General features: G+C 56.2%; 1 protein-coding gene across 2 annotated transcripts in view; it reads right to left on the bottom strand.

Moving 5' to 3' along the window:
* GRAMD1A (GRAM domain containing 1A) overlaps positions 1–13742 on the bottom strand; it is a 25651-nt gene that overhangs the window by 7143 nt on the left and 4766 nt on the right. For both annotated transcript variants that reach the window (XM_045292478.1, XM_045292479.1), the window contains exons 2-11: positions 7406–7616; positions 7306–7326; positions 6799–6883; positions 6596–6699; positions 6422–6517; positions 5832–5912; positions 3007–3119; positions 2680–2830; positions 2116–2314; positions 1048–1191 (exon numbers count right to left, since the gene is read on the bottom strand). In XM_045292478.1, the coding sequence (XP_045148413.1) occupies positions 1048–1191; positions 2116–2314; positions 2680–2830; positions 3007–3119; positions 5832–5912; positions 6422–6517; positions 6596–6699; positions 6799–6883; positions 7306–7326; positions 7406–7616 (1205 nt within the window). The remainder of the gene's footprint in view (positions 1–1047; positions 1192–2115; positions 2315–2679; positions 2831–3006; positions 3120–5831; positions 5913–6421; positions 6518–6595; positions 6700–6798; positions 6884–7305; positions 7327–7405; positions 7617–13742) is intronic.

Genomic DNA, 13742 nt, shown 5'->3' with positions numbered 1-13742 from the left:
ATATAAACCTCTTATACATGAGTTGCTGTGGATTTGTTTCTCTAAAGTACCTAGACTAATACACTAGCCTCCTGCCCACGAGCCACTTCCTGGGTCACCGGAGCTCCACGGCATGTCCCGCAACAGCAGCTTCAGGCTCCTGGGTGCTGCTGCTACCCTCGACAGACCGAGCCTCAAGGGCTGCTCTCGGGCCTTGGCAGGGGCCACACCTCCCCCTTCTGGGTTAACCCCTGTTTATGGCCCCGCCGGCACTCACAGTCCCCGACAGCACGCCTGGGCCAGATGGTACCCCTGTGTTGTGCTGTACCACCTGCATCTCCTGTCACCCCCACTAGCGTGTAAGTGTAGAGGTCGGGCTGCTCTGGTTCTCCCAGCCCCACGGGGGCCTCAGGAAGTCAGTTTTAACTGACGCTTAGTAGGCACCTAGTGTGTCACCACGGAGTCCTGGTGGCATACTGAGTGATGTGTCTGGCTGTGAACTAAAAGGTCAGTGGTTTGAAACTGCCAGCTGATCTGTGGAAGAAAGATGAGGCTTTCTACTCCTGTAAAGATTTACAGCCTGGGACGCCCACCGCGGGGAATCTACGCTGTCCCTTGGGTCGCTGAGTTATAATTGACTCGATGGCAGGGAGTGAGTCTGGTTTGGGGTAATGGTATAACCAGTGGGCTACTAACCACAAGGTTGGCAGTTCCAACCTACCAACCGCCCCATGGGAGAAAGACCAGGCTGTCTGCTCCCTGGCCGCATGGCAGCCCTGCTGAGGGTCACTATGAGTGTCAATCAGGAGTCTGTCACCGTGCTATGGCGAAGGCCCTTTGCCTGCCAGCATTCGCTCATTTAGTTCCCATGAGAAGCCTACGAGGCTGGTACTGGTTTCACACCCCCACGTTCTACAGAGGAGGAAATGGAAGAACTGGGTGGCTCGGAAACCTGCCTAGGATCACCCAGCTAGGAAGAGGCAGGGCCACTTCTGGTCTCAGACCCCCTGCCCCCGCCCCGCCCCCACCCGAGCACCTCCACACCCCTCATCCCAGAGCCCCGCCGACCTGTGAACTTGCACTGCTGCAAGAAGCCCTGCAGGAAGGGCGAGTCGCTGAACAGCATCTGCTGGAGCCGCTCGGCGCCCACGTGGAAGACGGCATTGATGAGGAGCCGGCCCGAGAGGTCAGGAAGCAGGGCGGCCAGGTCAGCTGGCGGGACACAGAGGCTGTCGGCCCTCCTGCGGTTCACCCTCGGCCACGGGCGTGGCACGGACCGGAGGGCAGACCCATCTTCCTGAACCAGGATGGGCAGTGCCAGGGAGCATGGTCCTACACCTCTCCCACAGGGATTCTTTTAGGGTGGCCGCGGGGGGTGGAGGTGGGGCACAGCCAAACCAATCAGAGCCCCCTGACTCTTCAGGGAAGAGCCCACCCCTGGCTCTAGCCTACTGTAATTCAAGGGATTAGAAGAGGGGGCGTGTGCTCCCGGCCAGATCAGGCCAATCAGCGACTGTGATTGGTTCGGGGGCAGACTCTTCTCCACATTGGACCTATCAGAGCCAACCTTAGAGCTTTGGGTGCAGCCACTGGGAAAAAGATGCTTTCTCCCTCCCAGAGGCAGGTCTGTGGCAGGAGGGGGACTATCTCTGCCCCCCACCCCTACACCCTGGAGAGATGCAGCTGCTGGAGAACGCAGCCGGCACGGAGGCAATGGAAAGAATACGGAGAGTACAGTGGGCAATGCACTGCCTGGACCATTTCACGTGTGCCAATTCGTGTAACCAGCAGCAACCCCAGCAGACGGGGAGGTGCTGTTCTCCAGCCCACTACTTAGATGAGGGAAAATGGGTGTCAGCGAAGGGAGATAATTTGCCCCAGTTCACCACAAGGGCAGGGTTTGGGCACTGGCAGGGTGGGGGTGGGGTGGCACTCTCTGCCCACCCTGCCCTGCTGTCTGTGGAGCAGAGCCCAGAGATGGGCAGTTAAAACAGCACTGGCTAAGTGCCCGGACCAGGCCATGCCTGCCTACCCCTGGGTGCTCTCACCCTCGTCTCCCTAACTCCACCCAAGTACACCCCCCCATCCCCACCCCACACACACATAAACCAGTGGTCCGGGGCCCCTGGGCCTCACCTTCCTCCCCCGTGGAGGAGGAGGAGTTACTCGTGTCGGTCAAGGGCTCCTCGCTGGGCAGCAGGTCCAAGGGTCCCAAGGAGGTGGGCCCATCCGGCGGGGTAGGCTCTGTGCTCAGGGGCTCGGCCACTGGGGTCACTGTCTGGTTGGAAGAGGCGTCGAGCTGTCTGTCTGTCTGCTCCTCCTTCTCCTCCTCTGCCTGCAGGGAAGGGTTTCGTCCAGCCATGCCCTATCCCCCCAACCCCCACCCCCAGGGCCTCCATGGGCCACACTAAGAGCACAAGATGCAAGAGGGCATGGAAAGCTTAGGCAGGAAACTGAGGCTGGGGTGGGTCCCGGGAGCCCTAGACTCTCTCTCCCGCCCTGCCCGTCTGTCCGGTGCCCCATCTCCCCCTCTCTCCCTCACCCTCTCCATCTATCTGTCCTTGTCCGGATCTCTCAGGATCCCTGGTAGCCCCTATTGTCATCACCCATCTCCGCCCAACCCTCCGACCTTCTATCCTCTCTGTCCACCTCCTTCTACCTGCCCCCCAGTCTGCCCCTCTGTCCGCTCCCTCGGCTTACCCCATGGTCCGCATCACTGCTGGCTCGGGAAAGACTGGGGGTGACGTGGCCTCGGCGAGGCCCCACCGGGCTGGGCTCCTGACTGTGGTCGGCTGCCCCTGAAGGGGTAATGTCACTCAAGGCAATGACGTCTCCCACCTCCTTGGGGCTCCTGTGGGGGAGGAGAGAGCGGGGCTGCTACTCGAGTGGCCTCCAGCCCCCCCACGCCCTCCTCCTTTGCCACCGGACCTTCGATCACCACCTCAGGCCACCCCAAATGCCAGGAACCTGGCACACAGCCCATCCTGCTCTCCCCAGCCCCAGGAACTGCCCCCACCTCTGACTCACCCCAGCCCGTTCAGCTGCAGGGGGCAGACATAGTCCTCGTCCTCGCTGGTGAGGCCCAGCTCGGAGCCGTAGCACTGATGCACCAGGTGCCAGAGCTCGCGGGGACTCAGCGTCTGGGCAGGCAGACGGCAGGTTGGCCTCCACCTCCTTGGGGCCAGACCCCTGCCCACCCTTGCAGACACCAGCCCTCAGCCTCAGCAGTTCCTCTGGTTTCCACAAGGGGGCAGCCAGTCTCCTCTGGACCAGTCCTTGCCAACAGCCTCCAGCAGGCAGGTCGCCCAGCTCTGCTCTTCAGAGTCCCCCCAAGTTAACCTGCCCAGTTGTTACAGAGCAAACCAGAGGCCCGGCAGGAGCCACGTGACCAGTGGCCACCTGGGCTTCCGGCCCAACTCAGACGCCAGAACCAGTGCTCCTCCCCATGCCTCCTGCCCCTCCTTATTTCCCTGAGGTGTCTTCTGGAAGTTTCCTCCACCCCCGGCCAAAGTAGCCCCGAGACAGTGCCGCCACAGCGACGGCAGCAATGGACCGCCACAGCCGTCACAACAGGGCAACACACACCGAGTGTGAACTCACTGAGCCTCCCAACGGCTTTGTAACGTGGGTGCTGGTACTGTCACCATCTAAAAAGGAGACAGCCACAACACACACTAGGCCACGTGACTGCAGGGGGCTGTCCCACCCCACTGAGCAGGCATCTCTGAGTGCCGCTGCTACTTCCAGCCCAGGTGCTCTGATGGACGGGGGCGGGGGGCGGGTAGGGGTGAGGGGGACACCAGGTCTAAGTGCCATGGATGGCCCACCCCTGCTCAGCGAATCCTGGCCGGCCGGGCTCTGGGGCCTATGCTTCCAAATCTCCTGAGACCTGGGCTCTGCACTGTCCTTCTCTTGGCTCCGGAATGGGGTCCTCCAGGAGGCTTGCCCCCAAGGGCGGCCACAGCTGGAGCTGTCCCAAGTGGGGACCAGTGCCACCAACCCAAGGTGGGAGCTGCTACCCCACAGTAGGCCACCCACCCTCCCTGCAGCAACCTCCTCCTGCCAGCAGCCCACCTCCCCCCCCAAGGGGAGCAGGCACAACTGCCTGCTGCCAACCATCTTGCTGCCAGTGCATCCTCCCCTGGCCAGAGACTCAGCTTCCTCTCTAACGGAGGGGTCCCTGGAGCTGGATCTCCCAAAGGCAACAGAAAGGGAAGTACTTCCTTGAGCCCAGGCCTGGAGCTGAAGCAGCTGTCTTGGGAGCGCTGAGGCTGCAGGCACCCCGACATGCAAAGGGTGTCGGTGTGAAGAATGGTCAAGCGCCTGGGTCCTTGACCAGAGTGGACTGCCATGCCCGTCAGGATGCCCAGCTCCAGCCCCCCCTGTTGCATGAGAGGCAGTGAGGGAGTGGAGTCCTGGATGCATGGGGTGCACCCCCATGGTCTGGCCCAAGACCACAGTTGAGTTTATCCCTGTGTGTCTCATCGCTAACAGCAGATAAATACCCTCGGCCAGGCCACTGTAACCACTGAATGTGACCACTGAATGAGCAAGGCCCAAGGACTCCTGGGGGCAGGGGGGCGGGGTGTCTCTAAGAGGTGAAAAGTATTTTCTTAAGTACTTATTAAGTATTACTTAAGATTGAATGCAAGAGATGATGTGCCTGTCTCCTCCGGAATCTTTCATGAGCCTACCAGGGAGTTTTCCGAAGGTCAGTGAAGCGGATGAAGGCTGACCTTCAGGTGCCCTGGTGGTGCGCCCTGTGGGCTAAGCACGGGGCTGTTAGTTGCCAGGCCAGTGGTTCAAACTCACCAGCTGCTACACAGCACTGTAGACCTACCCCTGTACATAGTCTCAGAGACTCCCATCGGGTCTAGAGGAGTCGAGATCGCCTTGGTGGTAGTGTTTCTGGTTCGAATGTTGTCGGTGCTCAGGATGGCTCCGGCAATGCGTGTCTGCACGTCCGGACACCGCAATTTCTAATCCAGTGAACATCACCACAGACAGAACCCACTGAAAGCCAAGGACCCGGGGGCCTGCCATCTTTCTGAAGACTGAAGGGGGGTCCTTGACAGCCCAGGAGAGGCTACATGCTGTTGGTTTTAGGTGCCTGAGTTCTGCCCAACACAACCAAACACTGCCTGGCCCTGTGCCATCCGGTCTAGATGCCATTACAATTATAGATAGAATGGCACCCGCTCACACACGGGACTATCTCGCCGTTACTGGGAGGAAGAGTCACATGACTGGAGACCAAGACAGACCCGTGGCAGGCGGTCATTTCAAATGACGATCCAATGGAAGAGACCACTGCCCTCAGTGGCACCCGCCACACGTCAAGTGCTCAGGAGGCCACGTGGCTAACACGGTGCGTGGCACAGATCAAGCACATTTCCATCACAGCCAAATCCTCGGTCCCGTCTTACTGATGCCAACAGCAAAAACCAACTGCACCGGCACTACAGTCGCTTCCCACTCACAGCGCCCCTATGGGACAGGCCAGAAGGGCCCGTGGGTGCTGGAGGCAGTCGCTATCAACAGGAGTAGAAAGCCTCGTCTCTCTCACATGGAGCGGCTGGTGGCTTCAAACTGCTGGCCTTGCAGTTAGCAGCCCAGTGTAAGCCACTCCGCCTCCACCACGTTTGTGAAAAGAGCCTTCTCTTTCCCAGGCCGCTCTGGTCAGCCCCAGGGAGCAGATGCGTCTCTTGTGGGCAGGGTCTGGCGCTGGGGCCCTCGGCTGCCCCCTGGCAGGGTTGTAGATGGGGGGGCAGTGCCCACAGAGAAGCGTCAGACCGTCTCCAGCTGCCTGAATCCTGCCCCCTCCCACCCACCCTCGCCACGCCCAAGCCCACCTTTTCGAGCAGCGCGTTCTGCCAGAGGCGGAAGATGAGGAGGAAGCAGCGGTCTCGGGCCCCAAAGGAGGTGAAGAAATGCTGCAGGGAAGAGGGGTGCGGTGGGGTGTGGGAGCAGAGGACAGCGGAAGGTCATCCTCACACGCACGCTACCCTGACGTATCTATGCATTCCCACCACAAGATGTTCCCTGGGCCCGGCCCAGTGCCAAGCTGGGTCACCACGGTGCTGTCTCGGGGAAACTTCCCATCCAGGTGGGAGGGAGAGAGAGGTATCTCCAGCCAGGGGCGGCCCAGAGCTGGAATGGGGTAAGCCTGGAACACGTCCCCAGCCTCCTTGGCCACTCAAAGGGGTCAAGCGACCCACCTTGGGCCAACACAACCGAAAAGGAAGTGGGATGTCAAGTCCTCCCCTGCTTCCTTCCTCCTTCCTGTGCCGGCTGCCGGTGGGAGGCAGACACCACATGGCCACGAGGCAGAATGGAGAGTCTTCAGGGGAGGACAGACTGAGGGGGGAGTACAAAGCCCCACCTTTCTTGCAAAAAGGAGACAGGAGCCCCCAGGCGGTGGCTGTGCGGGCTCCCGGCTCACCTTCTCACTCTCGGTGCAGATCTGGATGGCGTTGGGGATCAGCTTGGCAGTCTTCTCCTTCTTCAGGCAGGTCACCTCCTTCAGCTGGATGGAAATCTGCGGACGAGAGCCGGGTCAGGGCGGCCGGGGCCCTGCCCACCACGGGCCTCCGTCGGGCCCCGGCTCCCCGCTCACCGTGGTCTCCCAGCGGAAGATGTTACTGTAGAAGCAGATCCAGTTCTCCGAGAGATAGAGGCGGCCCTGCAGGAGGATCTCCCGCTGCAGCGCACAGGAGTAATCTGAGAGGGGCCACGGGAGAGACAGACAGACACCTGAGTCACAGGCTATGCCTGGGGACAGAGGTGGGGGGGCGGGGCGCTCGGGGCTGGGGGGCTCACCCACGATGAGGCGCTCCGCTTCTGGAAGCTTGCTGAACAGTTTCCGGAAGTCTTCGTTCCGCTGTTTGTATGTGGGGCTCAGCATCTGGGGGTGTCTGGGAGGTGAGGACCTGGGCAGGGGCTTAGGCCCCATGCTTCCCCGCCCACCCCACAAAGGTCCTAGCACCCTCCAGTCTCCTCAGCCCCTGACTGGCACCCCTCTGGTGTCCACTGCCCCTGGGCAACAACAGTACCCATAGGGAGAGCCGCCCTGGGCCAGTCCTCTAGACACTGGCGCCTGGGCCTGGGCCTGGGCAGCAGGGTCCCTTCAGCCTGGGCCTGGGCTGGCTCTTGAGGAGGAGGAATGAGGCCCTAGGAGGTGGGGCAAACCACTGGAGACCACCGAGCAGGTCCAGACGGCAGGGGACCTGGCCTTGATATCTGCACCCTGGCACCCCTGCCACTGCCGCCCGGGGCTCCTAACCTAGCACCCAGCATCCCCCACAGGACCCCCGCTGGGTCACTTACACTGTACCAGCTCTGCATCTTCTGCAAGAGAAAGGAAAGGAGTCAGACAGGGGCCCCCGGGTGTCCCCTCTTCCCCCCCATCCCAGGGACTCACACTGACCTTGCTATTGCGAATGAAGTTCCGGCTGCCCATGCTCTGGGTGCTGGGGGTCCCAGGTACCCCACCCTTCTCCGAGGAGCTGTCGGACCCTTTCTCCACCATGGTGCCTGGTTCGGGCTCAGGTGGGGGCCGGCTTGGGGGCAGGAGTTGCAGCCGCTTTCGGAGGGAGGGGGAGCTGCTGGGGGAGCTCCGGCCCGAGTGGGGGGTGGTGCTGGAAGGGGTGGGGGAAAGGCATGAGGAGGAAACACAGCTGGGGCACAGGGACTACAAACACACACACTGCCACTGAGTCCATTCTAACTCACAGTAACCCTACAGGGCAGGGTACAACTGCCCCCGTGGGTTTCCAAGACACTGTTTTCTGGAGTAGAAAGCCTCATCTTTCCCCTGTGGAGTGGCTGGTGGTTTTGAACTGCTGACATCCCAGTTAGCAGCCCAGGACATAACCCACTGTGCCATCGGAGCTCTTAAGGCGCAGGGACAGGTCCCATTAGAGGAGACTTATTCATCAACCCATTGATTCTCATCCCCCTCCCCCCCATCTTTCTATGCTTCCATCCACTCATCTACCCTCGCCTCACCTCTAGGTCCCCAACCTCTCTGTGCCTCAGGCACCTGGTGGGCCCATGCGCCGATGACAAATAAATGACCTGATCTAGTCTTCTTGGAGGAGAATTGAATCAACAGAGGAAAGCACTTCCAACAGCATCCCACAGCCCCATCCCAAGCATGCCCACTTTTAAAACTTAAACAAATATTCTTGTTTAAATTAAAGAAGAACAGAAACCCCATTCATTCTCTCGTACAACAAATGCTCAGTGCACATAGTTCACTTAGTAGCTTAATCCAAACCCTAGGCATCTTCCGCAATTCCTTAATTTGCCTCACCTGCATTTCTAATCTTTCACCAAACCCTGCTGCTCAACCACCCGAATCTGACCGGCTTCTAATCTGTTGTGGTCTGAACCATCACAGCAGCCTCCTCCCCGGTCTCTGTTCCAACACCTGTTCCCCACATGCAGCCAGAGGGCCCCTCCTCAGTTCTTCCCCAGCTGCACCCCAATTCCGGGTATGAGTCAAAACCCTCACCATGGCCACCACCAAGGCCCCAGTAACCTCTCTGACCAAAGGCCGTTCTCTGTCTGGAGTGCCCTGCCCAGCTCTGGGAGTAACTGTCTCCCTCTTATCATTCAGTTTAAATGTTCCTCTCTCTGGCCGCCCCATCTCCAGTCCTCCCCTTCAGTCACACCTCCCAATATCGAAACTCCTCTTTATGCCCGAGACCAGCTCTGGTTCCCACTGTGTTCCCAGCACCTCCAATTGTCCCGGAGTGTCAGTGAGCTGTCAATCACCACTGGTGACTGTAGGAGTAAGCTCCATGCCAGAGGGAGGTGGTGCTGAGCAGAGCCTAGAAGACAGGGCTCCTGCCCCGGGAATTAGCTTTCTGGTGGGAGGCTGCCATTCAACAACCACATACACACGGCTGAATAAAAGGAAATGGTAATGAGGACTGAAGGGGTAAGTAGGGGGCCCTTCAATCAGAGGTAGCGCATTGTGCTCTCCGCAGGTTCATGACATCCATCCTCCAACAACCCTGTGCATGCGAGAGTATTACTACCCCTGCGTCAGAGAGGGCGGACTGAAGCTTCAAAGGAGAATGTGCTTTCCCAAGGATGCATGGCTGGCATATTTCAGCTTGGATCAAGCCCTCGTGGGGCTCCCCAAACTTGTCCCCGAGGAGAAGGATCTGGTCATCTTCCCTGCCCCCACCCCCCACCCCCAATAAAGATTACAGCCTACTTCGTGAGAACTGCTAGAGCTAACAGAGGAATTCTGCGAGCAAACATCAGTTGGGTTTGTACGCACCAGGAATGAGAACTCTGAAAGGGCAATTATGGGACTGAGCCCATTTATATCTGACAGTGACATACCCAGGAATAAATCTAGCCAGGAGCGTGGACCTTTACAATGGAAACTGTAAAACACTGCTGGAAGAAATCGAAGACTTCAACACACGGCAGGCTCGGCTGTGGTCATAGCTTGGAAGACAGTGTATTTTGTCAAGACAGTGATAATGCCCCAGGCAATCTATGGGTTCAACACAATCCCAGGCAAGTGTCCCCCTGCCTTCTTTACAGAAATAAGAAGAAAAACCAATTCTCATCTTCCTACAGAATCGCTCCGGCAATGGTGAAAGAGGACAAAATAAGAAGACACATATTTCCTGATTTTAAAACGTAATACACAACTCCAGCCATCAAAGCAGGTCCAACAATGGACGCACGCAAGTTGGTGCTGGCCACTAGCAGCCCCATCCACGATTAAGGAAAGTCCCATGGGGCTGTCAGAACAAACTCATCCACAGCCCTGCCCCGTCCTGCATCGTCCTCGCAACGTTTGAGCCCACTGTTGCCGCCACTGGCAATCCATCTCCTTGGTGGTCTTCCTCGTTGCCACCGGCCCTCCGCTCTACCAGGCATGACGTCCTTTTCCATCTCTCCTGTCCAAAGCACACGAGGGGAGTCTTGCCACGGCTAAGACTTCCGGCTGCACTTCTTTCAAGCTACATTTGTTTGTTCTTCTGCTAGTCCATGGTGCTTTCCATCTTCCTTACCGGCACCGTACAGTGAACCCTCGCCACTTCGCGCTTCGACTTCCGCGGCTTCACTCTATCGCGGTTTTTGCGTAACCGCGCATGCTCTGTCATGACTGCCACTGATTGGCTCATACTGTACACCCTTCTGTCTGCATCGCTACGTATCGGAGCTACGTATCAGATGCATTTTTGCTTTTGTACAGTGTACTGTAATTGTTTGCGATTTTTAAGAAATTTTATCTAAGCCCTATGATGGCTCCTAAACGAGCTGCTTCTTCTAAGCCTTCTGACAATAAAAATAAGCGCCAGAGGAAGATGCTCACCATCCAGGAAAAGGTAAAACTTTTGGATATGATCAAAGATGGCAAGAAAATCGTGGAGGTTGCACGCCATTTCGACTTGAATGAGTCTTCCGTTCGCTCCATCCGTTGTACTTCATAATATAATAAATAATAAATGATAATTGTAATGTCCAAAATGTTTTACTGTATTTTCCCTTTTTCGTTTAATAAATTGGGTAATACGAGTGTAATGGTGACTAAAGGGTGTTTTTTCATGTCCTCTATGCTCTAACTACGAAAATACTTGATTTACAAATAAGGAATCCTACTTCGCGGAATTTCATTTATCACGGTAGGGTCTAGAACCGATGAACCGCGATAAACGAGGGTTCACTGTACTTCAAATATGTCAATTCCTCTGTGGCCTTCCTTATTCCCTGTCCAACTTACACATGCCTAGGAGGTGATTAAAACTGTGGCTTGATTAGCCTCAAAGTGGCATCCTTAGTTTTCAATACGCTTGTAGTTTTCAATACACTTGTTTTGGGGTACAAAAGAGACCAGCTCAAATATACTTGGAGAACATGTATGAAGTCTCATGAGAGACGAAGCTAATACAGGAGCACAGACACTTGTCATCCGGATGAGGTTAAGACGGTGCCCAAGGGTTCCAGGAGATAACAAGCTTTCAAAAGGGCCTGGGCGGCAGAGGACACTGCCACAAAAGCCTGACTGGTGGCAGGTCAAGACATTACAAGGAGAGTTGGGATCACAGGAACAGGGCCAGGACCACGATTAGGTAGAAGGGCTTCCAAGATTGGCCCAGGGCCTTTCAGATCCAAGGCTACCAGGGCAAACAGGGCATGACTCAGGACTATCGGACACTTCTGTCCCCAGCACAGTGACCTCCATCAAGGACACAGTAAGCAAGTCCCTAAGAGACTGCCTCTCCCTGGGCAGGCTGGAGAGGGGGGAGGCAATCCAACGGATCAGGCATTCTGCCTGAGGGCAAGATTATCTTTGACCTTGGTTCGTGATCAGAACGAAGCCAATGGCAGCATAATCTATTTGGGGACCCTGCAAATGGATTTCGGGCTGTCGCTGCCATCCACAGCCTTTTGCAAACCGGGGTGCTCAGAATTTAAGCTCCAATCATATATTTTTAAGAAGGCCTGCACAGCAGATTTGCCCAACCCGATGTCGCTTGAGGAGCACAAATCAGTGGAATGGAATTGAAAGTCTAGAACTAAACCCACATATTGATGGTCACCTGCGTTTTCATAATGCCGCACAATAAGAAGGGTCCCTCGGACAAATGGATGGTGTCGGGAAAACTGGATTGCCACACGCAGGCAAGTGGAACAGGCTCTAAGCCTCCCATCCAACACAAAACAAATTCTAAATGGATGAATGACCAAAGTGTGGCAACTAAAACCCAAGCGTTCTTAGAAGAACACGCAAGGGCAACAGGCCCGGCTTTTAACAATGGATTTGCTGAAGTCACAAAAGCACGAAGAGCAAAAGAGAAATGAATTAAATAAAACAAAGAATCAAATTCCCTGCCCTGGATTATGATGCCGGCTCAGAACGACGCCACAGGGCAGGCTGGAACTGCCCCGTCGGTTCCGGGACTGCAGTTCTTTACGGGAGTAGAAAGCCCTGTGTTTCTTCCAAAATAAAGAAACAGGACCTCGTGAAAAATTAAATGTTTGTTCATCAAAAAAACGTGACCTAGAAACGCAACGACTGGATCTCAACTGGGAACCATATATTCAATAAAAATCTAAGAACAAAAATACAGATGAATAAGAGACAAGACGGCAAAATAATCTAATCATACTACAGGCAAAAGACTCACATCGACATTTGGCCACAAAGCACATTCTAGTGCTACCAAACACACAAAAAGATGGGTGCTCAATGTCATGCGCTCGTATGAGAAAGGGGCTCCAGGCAAGAGTCAGGAAACAGAGTCAAGGGATTAGGAAGTAGCCAGGGTACCAGTGACTGCTGACTTGACAATCACGAGAGCCGAGGCACCTGGGCATGGAACGTGTGAGCCCAGGAATGACAAGGAAGGGGAGGGGATCTGCTCCAGAGGGAGGAACTTTACATTCAAGAAGTAGGGATGTGGAGGACAGGTGGTTCGCCCCACAGTGCTCAGCCAGTGAGGAACTGGGGGAAGGGGCTAGGGCACTGGGGGTGGAGTTGGTGGAAAGGCACTCCCCCCCTCTGCCCAACTGTCTCCAGGCAAAATCAAATAAAGCTAAATTGAGTCCAGGCTTATTTCTTGAGCCTTCCTGCATGAAGCTTCCGTGAGAGCCCATCTGGGAGAAGGCAGTCTTCCCTGGTTCTCTCTCTGGAGACCCATGGAGTAGGGCTCCGAGTCAGGGCTTCATACGACTGCCAGTCACTGAGCGGAGTCAACAGGGTATCCGGGATCGCCACAGCATTTCTCAGCAATCAACCAGCCACCAGTACAACAACGCGAACCCATTTCGCTCCCGCCATGACCCAGATTGACAAGGTCAACGGTTTGAAACCGCCAGCCGCGTTGAGGGAGAGACACGCGCTTTCTACTCCAGGAATGTTATAGTCTCGGAAACTCACAGGGAACAGCTCTTCCCTGTCCTGTTACGGAGATGCTGAGTCTGCATCAACTGGCAGGCAGTGATTAAGGATGGTCAAGATGAGAAAATAACAAATGTTGGTTGAGGATATGGGGAAACTGGAACGCTCCACTGCTGGTGGCACGGTGGCGACATGTTGGGCCACTAACCGAGGGTCAGCAGTTGGAACACAGTGACTCCCTTCTTGCCTCGTTCCGTGCATGGCGTTACACTGGGTGTTCCGGCAGCACGGTAGAGAATGCCCACCCCAATGGGACCATGGCAACAGGAGTGTAATGTCCAAGCAGGGCCCTATCGATGGACTACAACTCACATACCTACAATGGAATTGGACAGAGCTCGAAGACATTATCAAAACAAACAACAAAACACACGGCCGTTGAGGGAATTCCAACTCCCGCCTACAGAACAGGACAGAACTGCCCCTCTGGGTTTCCGAGACGGTACCTCTTTACGGGCGTGGAAAGCGTCACCTTTTGCCACCAGCAGGAAGTAAGTCAATGACAAAAGTGTCCCGTTCTCTGAGCTCACTTATACACACAGTCAAGAAAGGGCAAAGGTAGAGGGCAGCGTTGCCGAGTGGTGAGGAGGGCTGGGAGAAAAGACTGAGGTGGTCGAAGGATTCCCTCTTGCTGGGATCCACAGTCCGTACTCCCGGAAGCAACAGTCACAAGATCAAAAGCAGGATGGCGGGAAGAAAGCCGATGGTGCCCGGCTATCAAAAAGTACAGCGTCTGGGGTCTCAAAGGCTTGAAGGTAATCAAGCGGCCATCAAGCTCAGAAGCAACAAAGCCCACATGGAAGAAGCACACCAGCCTATGCAACCACGA

Source organism: Echinops telfairi, unplaced genomic scaffold (genome assembly GCF_000313985.2).
Source record: "Echinops telfairi isolate 266 unplaced genomic scaffold, ASM31398v2 ScPeMD7_655;HRSCAF=1070, whole genome shotgun sequence".
Classification (NCBI taxonomy): domain Eukaryota; kingdom Metazoa; phylum Chordata; class Mammalia; order Afrosoricida; family Tenrecidae; genus Echinops; species Echinops telfairi.
The sequence above is the reverse complement of the archived record's forward strand: the minus strand, read 5'-3'. Positions and strand labels throughout refer to the sequence as shown.